This window comes from Oryctolagus cuniculus, chromosome X, assembly GCF_051225735.1.
Source record: "Oryctolagus cuniculus isolate XC-2025 breed Fujian yellow rabbit chromosome X, ASM5122573v1, whole genome shotgun sequence".
Taxonomy (NCBI): Eukaryota; Metazoa; Chordata; class Mammalia; order Lagomorpha; family Leporidae; genus Oryctolagus; species Oryctolagus cuniculus.
Window position 1 is genome coordinate 76,636,237 of NC_142888.1, and position 15,197 is coordinate 76,651,433.

Below are 15,197 nucleotides of genomic sequence, written 5' to 3' on the forward strand. Positions count from 1 at the left end.
TAAGGATCCATCTGTTCTCATATGGATCAACTGTTAAACAATGTAGTAACAACAGCTGCAGATAATGGGCCATGGGACATAGCCAATTTTCCAGCATTTTCCCCCCACTGGACAATTGTCATCAGGTAGGATCTGCTGGATTGATTAAGCCCTGAGGATTTTTGATTTATCATAGGAGCAGAGATCCAAACAAAAGAAAAAAGAAAACTTATAGTCAACCACAAGGGTGTTTAGGCTCAAAATACTTTAAATATTAAAAGAAAGGTATCACAGAGTGATCAAGGGTATATCAAGGGTATATCTGATACGTAGTAGATAAAAAAGATGAATAAAGCCTGAAATATATATATATAGTGTCTGTTTCTATCTATATAATGATCTTACCTCATGCTGTTAAATGGTGATTATCTCTGTAATTGTTATCTGTACCATTACATTTTACAGCAATGAGTAAATATGGATTCTATAGTAAGAAATACTTATCAATTATATCTAATTTTAGACATAATTATTTCAGAGTAAGTGTTTGGTGCAATACTTAAGATGCCATTTGGGACACTCAACCCCAATCAGAGTGCCTGGGTTCAAGTTCTACCAACACTTCTATTAATGTGCACCCTGGGAGGCAGTAGATGATGGCTCAAATACCTGGGTTCCTGCCACACATGTAGGAGACTCGGATTGAGTACAGGGCTCCTGGCTTTGACCTGCCTAGCTCCAACGTTTGCAGGCATTTGCAGACTGAACCAGCAGATGGGAGACTTCTCTCTCTCTCTGTCTCTCTCTCTCTCTCAAATAAAATAAATAGATAACTTTTTAAAGAACTAAGTATTAAATTTTCTTTATTACCTCAACCCTTTCTTGCTTCAGCCACCTCATGTGTCAATTCAGTTTGTCAAGCTTGGGGGTTTCTTTTGTTGATATATAAGGCCACCAAACAGTTCCCCACTCTCAGATCTCTGCAGGAAAAAAGAAAAAGTCAACATAGAACATGCTTACCTTCAGGCTGTCTTCTCATTTGAATACAGGCCACAAAAGATGGGGAATAATGGGATTGTTATAAAAGTTCTATTTAGTAGATATGTTTGAGGCTTAGAAATTGTGGAAATAGTTAACAGTTGTCTTTCCATAATAAATGCATGCATCCTTCTGCAAGTTTCAAGAAATTAATCATTTCTCTAGTAATCCTACATACTCTCCCTAAAATTCTTATCACTGTTTTTTCCTCAAACAAAATGTTTGAGGCATCTGTCTTGATTTGCGTATGCGATGGAGGGGACAGCAGGGGATTGCGGATACTTTAGGTAATTGGTACAGCATGGAGCACAAGAAAAAGGCAGAAGAAAACATCAGTGGAAGCTCATCCATTTGCTTCCTTTCTCTTTCTTATAGGTACAAATACCCCACCTGCCCAGAGGCTCTTGTGATGCTGAGGTTTGGGGTGAAGATTAAAGCACTGTATATGACACTGCCTGAAATTGCTACTTGGTCACCTAGGACTCAGATTTCAGGTACTAAAACTTGATATTAGGATTAACCAGCTCATCCAGTAGAGCCAAATAGAAAGATTAGTCAGTACTCATTCGTGCCTCAGTTTCCTTATGTGAAATGAGAATGAGTCACTGTGAGAATAAAATGGGATAATGCATGTAAAATAGTACCTAGCACATAATGCTCACATAACAGTACCTATTGTTGTTGTTGTTGTATGGTTCCAGGGCATGATATTAAATGGAGTGAAAAAATGTAGGGTCATGGAAAAGGAAGGGGATTAAGTAATATCTTAAAAAGAAGCCAAATGAGAAAAACAAATTTCATTTGCTATCTCAGAAGCTTACCTGAAATTTATGTGTTCAAAGAGGAAGGAGGACATTTATACCCTTGTGCATGCCTATGGTCAGAATTCACATACTCTTGCACTATTCGCTCAACGGATGGTTCTTTTTAAATAATTTTTATTTGAACTGAAACATAAAATTGCACATACATACGCAGCACCATGTGGTGTTATGATACAACAGACATTGTATAATATCCAACAGGGTTCTTTTTAGTGCCAGGATAAATCATTGCATGAACAACTATTCAGGGCCCAATACTGGGCTATTATGGAAACAGTTGCCAAGTGTAAGATCCCATGGACAAGAAGAGCAATTCCGTTTATAGAGGGAACTCCATGGAGTTGATATAATTATTACAATAATTCTTATTTGCTGAGGAAATGGCATGAGCTGAATGTAGAAAGCTGAGACATGGCCCATAGATTGGAAGAGAGGCCCTGGGGGTAAGAATGATTTGAAGGGGTGTTCAGGAAGACAAAGAGTTGCTGAACAAAATCAGAGAGCATTGAAAGAGCAGCAGACTTTCAAAGGTAGTAAGTCATTTTGTGGCATTACATCCTAGGGTGCAAGGGAGGGATGACTGAGAACAAGACTGGTTCTGTCAGATCTTCTAAGGCAGCAGATGAGGATAAGAGAGGTAGATTAGTTCAGCTCAGACTTGATAGTTAATTGTGACTGAATACTCAATAGGGGAACTAGAAGAGTGTGGCAAGAGACCAGGTGAGGAAAGATGGGAACTGAAGCTAAGATTTATCAGTGGAGATTGAACAGAGAATACAGATACAAGAGAAGATAAGAATGTATACTTGGAAATAGTTATTTTTTTAAATAAGCACGCATGATGTTCTAATGAAAGATTTTATTTATATGAGTTGCCTTACAACATTACTTAAAACATGAAGTAATAGTTGATTATACATTTAGCTATTTGTTTTTATTGAAAATAATATGATTACACAAAATGAGGACTCTGCCAGAAAGTGGTGTGAGAGGAGTAGTTGCCCTATGGCCCTGGAACCTGGCAAAGATACTAAACCTTCAGTTGTAACCTCTAAGTCAGCGTTAGTCTGGGAAACTCCTGGTGAATCTGGCATAATACAGGACTGGTACAGAACAGAATCTCAGACATTTAAAATTAGGACTCATATTCTAATACAAGCAACATTTAGGTAACTCAGGCAGTTTCAGGTACTCCTCTAACTTAGGAGTTCTAGTAGTGTTGACAAGATCTAAGGACAGCAATTGGCTTAAAATAGCCCCACAGAGTCCTATAGATTCTGGAACAAGCAGCATCAGTACATGTAGGCCACAACTATCCCTATGGTCTATGTATTAAAAGCCACTTTGCACTGCCAGTACAGGTTCCTTGCTTAACAACAACTTGCCATTTGCTGGATCTCTCTATGCCCCCTGGGTATCCAAAATCCATCCTGGTACAATCTTCTTCTATGCTGATTAAGGGTTCACTACAAGCTAAAGAGTTAAAGAAGCCATCCAGATATTTTGGGAAGTGACCCAAAAGCAAAACATCAGTAATAAAAATCAAGTCAACATACTATATATCAAAGTACCACATCCAAAAGGTCAAGGATATAAAAATTGACCTTTACATTTTATAACAATGCACTGTGTTTAGTCACTGTTTTTAAAAAAATCAGAGAAAACAGAAATCCTTACACAACAGTTTACATGAACAGAAAGTTTTAAAGACGTATTTCTTCAAAGTTTAACTGAGTACTCAAATATTTGACTATTACAATTCTGTTAATATATGTTTTACTCTTATAACTGCAAAAAATAAGCTAAAATGTTGGAGTAGGTGTAATTTAATCTATTTTCCTAGCACTAGTAAATATGTAGCTGTATCTTAACTAAAAATTATGCTCAACTACAATGTAAAATTAGTAGTTTATCATGTTTAAAAAGTAGAAAGCTTATGCTTAGAGCTTGAATAATTCAATCCCCTAATCTATTATAATATACTCAATTTAGAAGTGTTCATCTCTCTTACTATGTAATCTTGTAAATAATGCAACAAGTTAAGACTGCCCCTGGTTCAAAAGGAAAGCCTGATGAAAACAGATATAAAATACCACTAGGAAATACCAGAATTTTTCAAGGAGAAATCTGAAACCCCAAATCATCATTCATAATTTCTCATTACTTATAATTTGAGATAGATCACCAGTTGCTTGTCAGTTATAGATATGTCTCTCCAAAGATAAGCCTAGACTGATATACCAACAAAACAATGGGCGATTCCTGAAAGTCACCAGAAGATAACACTTACAGTTACATTTGGTTTCCTGTTCCAGAAGAGTGAGAAAAGATAAAGGAAGGCGGGAAAACATATTATTTTACCAACACCATTTAAAGATAATCCAGATGGGCCTCAAACCAAGTAGCCCTGTCCATTACATGCATTCTGCTCTCTCGTTTAGGACACAAAGGTTTCCATTTCTCTGAGAGAGCTGCTTTTCCGGCAAGACATACTCTCTCTCTTGCCTTGGAGCCAAGTAATTGGAACCCTAAACACACTGCGGAGCTTCTGTTGGAACCGGTTTCCAACAAAACAATACAGAAAGGGATTAACGCAGCTGTTGGTGAATCCCAGGAGGATGGCAAAAGGAAGTGCCAGGTCAATGACTGCTGTAACTTCACAGCTATTAATGACACCCATCCAGGTCAGAGCATCCAGGAAGGTCAGAACATGGAAGGGGAGCCAGCAAATGATGAACGCCAGAACAACAGCAGCTGCCATCTTTAAGACTTGGTCACGGGTTACTCTGTTCTTCCCATAGCTATTGGTCTTCAGTAAGTGTTTTCTGATTCCAAAATAGCATGTTGCTATGAATATTAAAGGGATAATAAAACCAAGGATATTTTTCATTAGGGCTATCCCAACCGACCACTGCGCATATTTCTCAGGAGGGAAAGCCATAATGCAAGCATTCACTCCTAAGTAGTCAATGGTTCTGACATCTCGGAAATAAAAAGTTGGCAACGAGGACAAACAGGCCATACACCACACAAGGGGAACTATATAAGATGCTTGCCAGGGATTTCTTCTTTGAGACAGAAAGGGGTAGATGACTGATTGGTACCTATCAACACTCATGCAAGTGATAAAAAAAATGCTTGCAAACATGTTCAGGGTCAGAAAAGACCCAAACACTTTGCACATCACAGGTCCAAAGAGCCAGTCGTATCTGTGAGAATAATAGGTTGCCCAAAGAGGAAGAGTAGCCACAAGGAGTAAGTCAGCCACGGCCAGATTGAAGATGTAAATGCTGGAAACCTTTTTAGGACCCTTTTGACAACAAAACAGTGTAACCACAACAGCATTGACAAGAGATCCAATCACAAAAATAAAGTAGTAGAGAATGCGAATTGCATCTAACTGCTTATCTGATGGCTTATATGAGCAGTTCAAGGCAGACTCATTGTTGCCAAAGAAGTTCATGAGTCCCAGATGAAGACTGCCGGTAATGTTTCTGTTGATGGCGGCAAGGGTGAAGTTGTCCTTCATAGTGAAATGTCAGCAGCTTCTAATTCCTACACCTTCTGTGGGGGAAATAAATGGAACTCTTAGAACATACAGAGAGCCTTGGAGATCCTTGAGTCTTTCGAATTTTGAAAGTTTTTCAAAAGCAAATGGGCGGGGGGGGGGGCAGAATTACAGAAGAAATTTAGAACCATACCTTGTGAAATAAGAATGGATTTAACTTCCTGAAGAAAAAAAAAATCCCCGTAGTAGCAAGACGTCAGATATTTCAGCCTCAGGGACTGACAATTCTGAACAAAAATACCTGTTGCCCGTCTTTTTTTTTTTTTTAACCGTGTTTTTGTAAGCTTGAAGGCAAATTAGTATTTCAAAAGGTGAGTCAAGACAGGAAATGTGTGAAATAAATAAGAAGGAATCCAGAAAAAAGAAAAGTTATTCACGAACACGTAAGCACATATATCTCATTCTGTATAGCTCCTAGAAATCACACTGCTGTCGGCTATTGCACAGAGAAATGCTTTTCTTAAGTAACTAATTATATACAAATCAGAATAGCTATGGAAAATATAAGTAAAACAGCTATGGAAAACTAAGTAAGTGTATGAAAGACTGAAAGAATATGTGAAAAAGAACATATTGGAATAGGGGATCCTAGTTGGTTTTTATTCACTATAAACCTGTTTGGTTCTCCTATTTTCATTGTTTTTACAATAATAATATAGTTAAAATGTTATAGAATATATGCATATTTCTAAGAGCCCTCTGTTCTACTTTTAATAGAGAATATTAATTTGAGATAAAGATATTTAAGTGTGGTCTATTTAACATAAGAACAACCCAGTTTCGATTTAATTAGGGAAAGAATAAGAAAAAAACCAGGTAAACATGTTTTAGAGACAAGAAGTAGTTTTGATTGAACAACAAGGATTAATCATGATATAGGCTTATAATTTTTCCTTTGCTAACTAAACAGTCATTGCTTTCAAATGTTATGACTCAATATTCAGGTTTTTGAGGTTTTCTACTAGCAACATTACTCTAAAACAAAAAGTTAAAGATTAAGACACTAAGGGAAAGACTACTACTTAAGATGCTTCCAAATACACACAGATAAGGTATCCAATTAAAATGTAACCACCAAAGAACCTCTTAATAACCATCAAAACTATCGTTTCTGTCTAATGCTCATTATTCATATGATCTAACAGATTAACATGAAAAACTCAGAAATAAATCCTACTGAATACTTACTGGTTTTTGGAGTTTAAAGCAGTTATCATAAATCAGCTTGCCTAGATCCTAAATGCACCCCTGTAAGAGAAACAGCAGTTAGATAATTTAAGAGTTTTGCAAAAGACAGTGTTAAAACACTGAGAAAAAGGAAAAGTTCATCCATAAAAAGTATTTTCATTTAATGGACGTTCTACTTTCTAAGTGTATATAAATTGTTCAGACTTACCTTACAAAATCAGCCTGAAGAATGCTTTGAATTCTGTGCCTATTCGTTCCTTTAGACTCTGGGACGTAATAGCACCAGATCTCTGGTTTCCTTCTTATATGTTCGGTCTGTCCACTGGGAGCCTTCAACCTACATAATTCTAGGGCTGACTTATGAACACTTGCCAGCTTTCCAGAGGGGCTTTTTTTTTTTTTGGCTGCAAAACATTAATCTGAAATTCTCACTGTCTCCAATCATAACAGCTCATTCAAATAAATCTCAAACAAAAAATGAAGTTTCCACAAATGTGTTAGAGAATTTTTAAGTCAGTGGCTTACTTTAAATGAAGAATGCAATTATTTGCAGAATTTTCTCTTTCTTTTTTCCCTGATATTGTCATTCTTCAAATAAGTTTAGAAATGGGAACCATCAACATCTTTTACATCAACATCTTTTACAAATTTTATTACTTTTTGAAATTGTTACCCATTTATTAAATTATGGTCAATCTTTATTTGAAGTCTATAACTTCTACAGTTTCTCCCTTGCTTGAAGCAGCTTTTGTTGGCTTGTGGCTTGGGGGGTTACAGATAGGAAGGATGTAATTCTCATGTGATGGAAAAGAGATATTAATACTTAGTGCCTCTTTCATAGGCAAATTTGTGTTTTAACTACAAAGAGCACAAGCTGAAGGATTGAGTACCTATATGAGCCTAGATCACTGCTGTTGGGACAATGGGGGTGATCAACTTCTCACACCAAGTGCAATAGACAAAATGAGGCCAGACAAGAACAGGTGATGGGAGTAACAATACCAGCTGAAAATAATGCTATGTGCCAAACACTGTGCTAATTGCTTTAGAGTCCAAAGTTTATTAATGGAGAGGTAATATAGCATACTGGTAAACACAAAGTCTCTGAAATCCAACTACCTGAATTTCCATGTCCAGCTCTATCATTACTTCTATGACCTAGGGCCAAGTTACCTTCCTTCCTCACATCTCAGTTTTCTTACGTGAGAAATGGGGTTGATATTAATTACCTACATCATCAAGTTATGAAGATTAAATGAACTAGTATATTGAACAGGGCTTAAAATTATGCCTGGTACATGGTTAATACTAATATAAGCTATTCATATTACCTTCATTGTACAAATCAGAAAACTAAGGCTCACAGGGTTTAAATAACTTTTCTGAGGTCACACAGGTTTTAAAGCAGGACATTTGAACTCAAATAGAAGTCAACTAATGTCAGAAGAGCTCAAGCTCTTAATCTCTATACTATAGGACATCAGCTGGTCCTTTAATCTTACTTTTTGTCCTGAAAAAAGATATATGTGACATTTACAGACAATCACTGATGTCCATTAATAAACTATTACAAAAGTGCCAGAGGGGGATGAGAATTTGAAGGATTGTTATGCAGCAGGAAATATTTTTCTTAACTCTCTTCTAAAAATGGAGACTATAGGAAGGAGAAATGTGTGACAAGATAATTTTCTGTACTTAGCACAGAAAATCAGAGAATGCAGAACCCTTAAGCGGATTCCAACTATTTCTGTGGATCACGTTTTTCAGAGAAGCAGTAAGAGTGCGCCAACGTGTGCTGCAGGTCGAGGAGCAGGGCAAGCTCTGGGGAAGTAAGGCGCTCAGCTGGACAGGGAAGGAGAAGCGAGTATGGGGCACGGAAGGCAAAACTACAAATGACACGAGACATACTAAATGACTTTGGAAATTTGTCTGTTTCTCCACTGATACTGAAGTCAATCTCAGAGCACACAGGTGATGACACCAGGAATTAGAGGTTACTATGGCCTGAAAAAGGTGGTAAGATCCAAAGGCCATCATCGCATTTCTTTCTGTACACTAATTTGAACACTGACAAACCATTCCCGTTTCCATAGGCACCATTTTATTAAATCTCCAAATATTTGTTTCCTATGCTCTAGACAGGTTCAGGTTGAAGCACTGTCCAAAGGATGGGAAACCGACATTTGGGAAACAAACGAGTGGGCACAGGGCAACTGGTTTTACTCTTTGTTTAAGCCTGGTTTCTCCCTCCATTCCAAATGTTTGTTTTTGCCACATACAGGGAAATTTTCCAGGACAGAGCCTCCTGAGTGGTCAAGATGGGTCCGATTCCCACTCTGCTGTATTCCTAGCCCACTCTCACGCCCCTTGCAAAGAAAGAGCCAAGAGCTGAGTTAGAAGAGAACACACAGCAGGCTCTCTTGCCTCCAGCAGACCTAGCCTTGAACACCCCGGAGGAGCAGGGGACCTTGTGTGGGGCTTTTGTCCTTCATCACAGTGAAATTCTGACGTAAATAAAGTCTAAAGAGGCACACATTTCCTAGAAGATTAAAAGGACATTTACCTTTGTTTCTCCGCAATTTTAGGAGTAAAAATTTTCACAAATCAAAGAAAGAGGTTATAGTGTCAAGGAAATAAGGGAGAAAAATGAACAGCAATAACATCGACCCCACTTAAAGCAAGACATACAGTATATTATTGATTCAGCAAAGAACTCCCAGTTAAGCCAACAACGTAAAAACGCTTGAGCGGCAAATAAATGTCAGTTATGGGAAGCAGTACAGCACAAAAAAATTCACTCTCCTGGGGCCTGGGGGGTAATTATTCTGCTGCAGATTGACTTTAAAAGCTTTGGGTCATTTGAATAAATTATGTAGCTCTTCAGGACAAGTGCAGCTGGGATAACAAAATTAAACAAAGGTAAATCTAATGAATACCTATTGTTTCCTGTGAGATTACTTCACAGTAAATTTTAAAGGACCAGGGTCAAAAAAAAGTTACTAAGAGGATTTTCTCCTCTGTTAGAAGATACAGGGCTTATAAAAACCTTTGATTCATACCTCTCACCTCCCACCCATAAAAAGATGAGACTCCAAAGAGGAAAACGAATACAAATAATAGATGTCCTGGTAATAGAGATGGGGATTAGAGGTACAGGGCTATGGAATGATTAAATATATGTCCTCCTTTGTAGTCTACATTTACAGACGCATTTTAATTTCCTCCACCCTAGCCATCTCTCTGACTGTTACCATTTCCAATTATTCTAGTCTCAATGTACACACCCACACTCACCATTCACACCCATTCAGCCACATACAGACTTCACTTCAATCTTCCTTCAACTCCCTCAGCCACAGGGACACATTATCTTAATTGCAATGAGACTTTTCCAGACCAGTGGATCCCTGAAAACAGGTTATTTAAGAAGATTACCCATGCTTGATATGTCTTTGCAGATTAATTTTTGTGTCTCTCTTTAGTTTCTAATATAATGAGCACAAGAATGTCAGGATGAAAACAAATGGGAAAAAAAATTAAAGGCTATTCAGAGCTAATAATTACATTGACCATTTTATAGAAAGCAGCCTAAAAATTCAAAAGCATGACCTACGTGGGTAATCATTTGCATTGAATTAACTGTCTGTCTTGGCAACACATAGTAATTGAGAGGACTACTTAACAAGGTGGAATTGATGTAGGCAGGCAAACAGGCTAAAATTGATTAGATTTGCGAACTGGAAGACCATACCTTCACCACACCCCTGTGTGACCTCATGCCCCTACCTGATGCCTTCACTATGCCCCTAAGTGGCCTCATTCCCCTACCTGGCCACACCTGGGTGCCCACCAGCCAATCAGGTTAATTAACCACTCCCCTTTGGAAATGGGTTAAAAGCCAAGACATGGTGTGGCCCAGCCTGCTCTTCGTCCCTGGCCTCTTGCCAGGAGGGGCTTGCTGTAGCCCCATGCCTCCAGGGCACATGGCCTTCAGGCCATGTGCTCTAGGCTTCCTGGCCTAGATGTTCTTCCACATGGCTGGTTCCTGGTGCTCGGTATGGACCCCTAATTGTGCTACCCTAGTTTCCAGACTTTCCCCTCTCTCGTACCTGAACTGAAGCCTTCAGTTTCCTAGATACCTCTCACACTAAATAAAAGCCTAAAATGTACCATGCTGCCTCGTTTATCTGTGCCAGTATTTAGAATTCTTCTCTAAATATTAAGCAAGAACCCTCTTGGACTTATTAATATTGGGGATTTAGTAATAAGCCCGTGGTGAAATCATATGGCACCCCAAATTCCGGTAGCACATGTGGCACCCCAGATAGCATTTCTAGGGAACTTTAAGGGGCTACGTTTTTAGTATAGATTTTAGGGGGTCTTCTCCGATTTCAGAATGACTTAACAAGGTAGAATCCAGGTGGTAAGGTGAATGGATGTCTGATTCCAGTATATTCCTGAGGCCAGTTGCTGCCAACTGAATCTGGTCCCAAGAAAACAAGAAGGGAGAGTTCAAATTTTCTTTTTCACAGAAACACTTGCAGGCCTGAGCATAATCATGTTCACACCACAATCTCACAGAAGAAGTCCTAGTTTACCAAATAGCATCATCCCAAATGCTCTGTATCCCAACTGGTAGAAAAGTTAAAAACTTGAATACTACCTATTTATTTTGTTTATACTCAAAATGTCAGCTGACCTGCCATTTACCCATAAGGAGATGACCAAATTGCTTAGCTTGGCTAAATTATCCAAAATAGCCTATTGATTACATTGGTCAAACCAAACAGCTCTCTTGGCCATATTTAAACACCAACCTTAGGTGATGGGGATGTTTCCAAGAGATAGTGTTAAATTGTTAAGTGCAGAGCCTGGTTCTCAAGCTTGAGGTCCAGAAACTGAACTAGCTCAGGATACCCAGGCTCTAAGTGATGGTTTTTGCCAACAAAATTCTCAAAAAACTGCTGTGCTACCTTGATTGTTGTTGTTTTTTTTTTTTTAAGACATACTATTTCCAATGACCATACAGCTTGTGTTCCTTATCTGAAACACCTTCCCTGTCTTCCATTCAAAATCAAAAAACAGAAGAAATCTAGCTTGGTGACTAAGTGATCTTAGCAGCAAAGTTGATAATTAGAAGTATATTTCTTTGCAGCTAGGAAATTTCCAATCAGCGATTATCATTCTAGGAGACTGACGAGTCCGTCAAGACATCCTCTCCACCAGTTTGGATGCTCTGAACACAGTTTTTCTGGTAACCACTTCATTGTTTTCATATGCTATTTTAGATACTACTATTATTGTTGAAGCTATAATCAAGTCCCTGCTCCAAGCAGCCTAGGAACCATTCAAGCTCTGCTTTGATTAATTAGACACACTCTTTGAGTGGAAGACTGTGAAAGGTACCCGTCACCACAAGGCAAAATAAACTTCTTTCCAGAACTAGCCTTCAGAAATTCAGAGGAAATATTAACAGCAAATGATAATTTGGCTTTTTTTCTTTAAATATTTTATTTGTTTATTTCATTGCTTCTCGGCCTTTTGGCTAAGATCAAGTGTATTTGTTTATTTGAGAGGTAGAGTAACAGAGAGTGAGAGGGAGAGACAGAGAGAAAGGTCTTCCTTCCATTGGTTCATTCCTCAAATGGCTACAATGGCCGGAGCTGTGCTGATCCGAAGCCAGGAGCTTCTTCGAGGTCTCCCATGTGGGTGCAGGGGCCGAAGCATTTGGGCCATCTTCTACTGCCTTCCCAGTCCATAGCAGAGAGCTGGACTGGAAGAGGAGCAGCCGGGACTAGCACTGGTGCCCATATGGGCTGCTGGCACCACAGGTGGAGGATTAACCTACTGCGCCATGGCACTGGCCCCTTGGCTTTGTTTAAAGGGGTCATGTACCCAACCTCTTCTTCAGACTTCTAAAAGGATAGTAGAGAAATAAAAGTTGTAGAACTTTGGGTATTTTTGTCCTTAAGGAGTACAAAATGACTTAGAATTAGAAGACAGAGAAAGAATACAGGAAGTTTGGAGTGGGGTTCTATATGGATCTTGGGCTTGATTTTTGTTTTTTGTTTCATTTTCTTTTGCTATTCATTGCAGATATTCTTTTTTTACTTTTTTATTTATACAAAGGGAACAAATATCATGTATTTGATACATAGAGTTATAAGAGCATAATGATACTACCCTCCCAATAACAAGGAATTCTGGGATTGCTGAGACTAATATTTTAGATATTTATCTAACAGACACTTGGATTCTTGGCTTTCAATAAGGAAAATCTGTAACTGAAGGTAGAGTTTTTATAGTAAATAATTTGCAATGCATCCAAAAAGAAAAATAGCCTATGTTTGGATATCTAGAAGTTGATAGTGTTCTTCAAAATCATTGCATATTGTTTCAGTATTAACATGTTTATTTTACATTGGTTCTGTTTTACATTGAAACTATTTTCTTTACACTGAGATAATTTGCATACTGTATTATTCATCATTTTGTCACTCAACAGCATATTTTGCAGATTGCTCCATGGCAGTCCATAAGGGGGCTCTGTTTTATTTTTCTTGTCACTTCTAGAATTTCTTTGAATCAGTAGATCATGCAATTCATTGGTTTTTAGTCTATTCACAAAGTTGTGCAACTATCACCAATAAAGAATTCCAAAACATTTTCATCACCTCTAAAATAAACCTGATATCTATTATTACTCACTCTGCCCTCCCCTTCCCCAAGCCTCTATTCTCTTTTACATTCAGCAAATGCATTATAGAAATTCCAGAGGACATTGTCTAAGAAAACAATAACAGATCAACACATGAATGAGTGAACCTTAAGAGCATCATGGCATTACTATTTTCATTGTGCTCCAGTTATTTGCAGTGGCAGGAATCCGTGATCCCACAGATGACAGTAAACTAAACACTCATTCAGAGAACAGTTGGCACTGTTATCATACACCCACTTACCCATAACTGTACATTCTTATGAGTTATTTGTACTAAACTCCCAGTCAGAAAGTTTCTTTGCTATTAATGCAAAAAATAAAAGTCACGTAAATAGCCTCTGGAATTGATTCCATTTGAAGGTCCCCAAAGCTTACATGAAGAGAAGACACTTTTCATTTCCTGAGACATGACATTCTAGGGTTTTGTTAGGGAGGTGCTGACATCAAAGAACATGAATAGTGTTACAGGAGAATCAAATACTGCAGCACATTTAACGTGTACTTTGCAACAATGCTGCAGGACATTGATCATCCCCATCTTCTAAATGGGGAGACTAAAGCACAAAGAGGTGAAGTAACTTGCCCAATGTCAAACAGTTGGTAAATTATTGAACTGAGGCTCAAACTCCGGGCATTATTTCCACTACACGTTTGTGGTAAATAAGAACGCACAATGAATTAATTCCCCCAATATAAAACAGATTTCCAAGTATTCTAGGAGTCCCTGGGTGAGAGTCAACTAGAAAAAATGTTACAAAGGTTAGCAAGACGGTTCAGCAAATGAGAAGGAATATTTTACTTTACTGACCAGGAACTAAAAAAAAAAAAAAAAGAATGCTTGTAGCTAAGATGAAGCCAAAAAGTTGAAAAGTGGTTAAAATGCAGCAGTTTATATATTTGTTTAAAAGAGGGTACTTCAGAAAGTACATGAAAAGTGTGCATGACAGCCAAGTCTATTTGGTGAAGGCTGACCATGTACCAGGCACTGGACCAGGCACTGAGAATACAGAGGTACAGAGGTTAACAAAACTTGCCCTCCTGTCTCCAGGACCTCACAGTCTAATTTACTTAGAAGAATACATTTTTATAACAATTTCCCTCTCTTATCAGCTTTGAAAATACAAGAAAGCCTTAGGAGAGTTCTTAAGGAGATAAATAAGAAGGAAAAGACCTGAGGTCCAACTGTTCTCTGAAATGCTTTCTACTAGAAGATGGGAATGGAAGCAAAACCTTTCACAACTCACTATAGACTGGTGGCTGCTGAGAGTCAGGCTGGCAAAACAGTGCCATTTATCACTGGCACAGCTTGCTCTCTCGCTCTTACTCTATCTTTCAACAATCCATCTTTGCATCTTAACCACATTACTGTTTTTGTAACGTGTTGAACAAACTGAAATGACAAATATAATTTTTCACATGTTATATATTCAAAGTGATAGGCATGCCATGGTCATCATTGGCTTCTAGGACTAGAGAGTTCAAATGCTTAGATAAACAACATATGGATCACGAGGACATATCAAGGTCATGATGTGCCTGGTTGTCACAGAGGGTAACCTAAAAGGAATAGAGCGATTGTGATACAGATTTATAGGAATGTAGGGTATGTTAATCTAAATGACCTTAGAGATCCAACTGTTTGTGACTCTACATACAGAGACTAAAAAGTAAAATGAATAAGGTGGTTTTCATCAGTTACGCCAAATACACTTTAGAAGATTTTTGAATGCATCATCCTATGTGTACCCGCATTTAGTCGTATAACACAGTAATTAAGAACACAAGCCCTGCAGAAAGACAAACCTAGGTTTCATTCCTATTCTAGGATCTACTTTGCTGGGAGACCTTGGAAAAGTTACTTAAAATCTCTGATTTCCAG

The 15,197-nt window shown here is 38.1% G+C and overlaps 1 protein-coding gene across 2 annotated transcripts in view; it reads right to left on the reverse strand.

The window, feature by feature from the left end:
* Positions 1-2,686: 2,686 nt before the first annotated feature.
* The window catches only part of AGTR2 (angiotensin II receptor type 2), a 65,698-nt gene continuing 53,187 nt past the window's right edge, over positions 2,687-15,197 (reverse strand). The window contains 3 exon segments of one of the 2 annotated variants that reach the window (NM_001082638.1): positions 2,758-5,405; positions 6,598-6,657; positions 6,806-6,875. In NM_001082638.1, coding sequence (NP_001076107.1) covers positions 4,279-5,370 — 1,092 coding nt within the window. In that variant the 5' untranslated portion in view covers positions 5,371-5,405; positions 6,598-6,657; positions 6,806-6,875 and the 3' untranslated portion in view covers positions 2,758-4,278. 2 annotated transcript variants of the gene reach the window in all.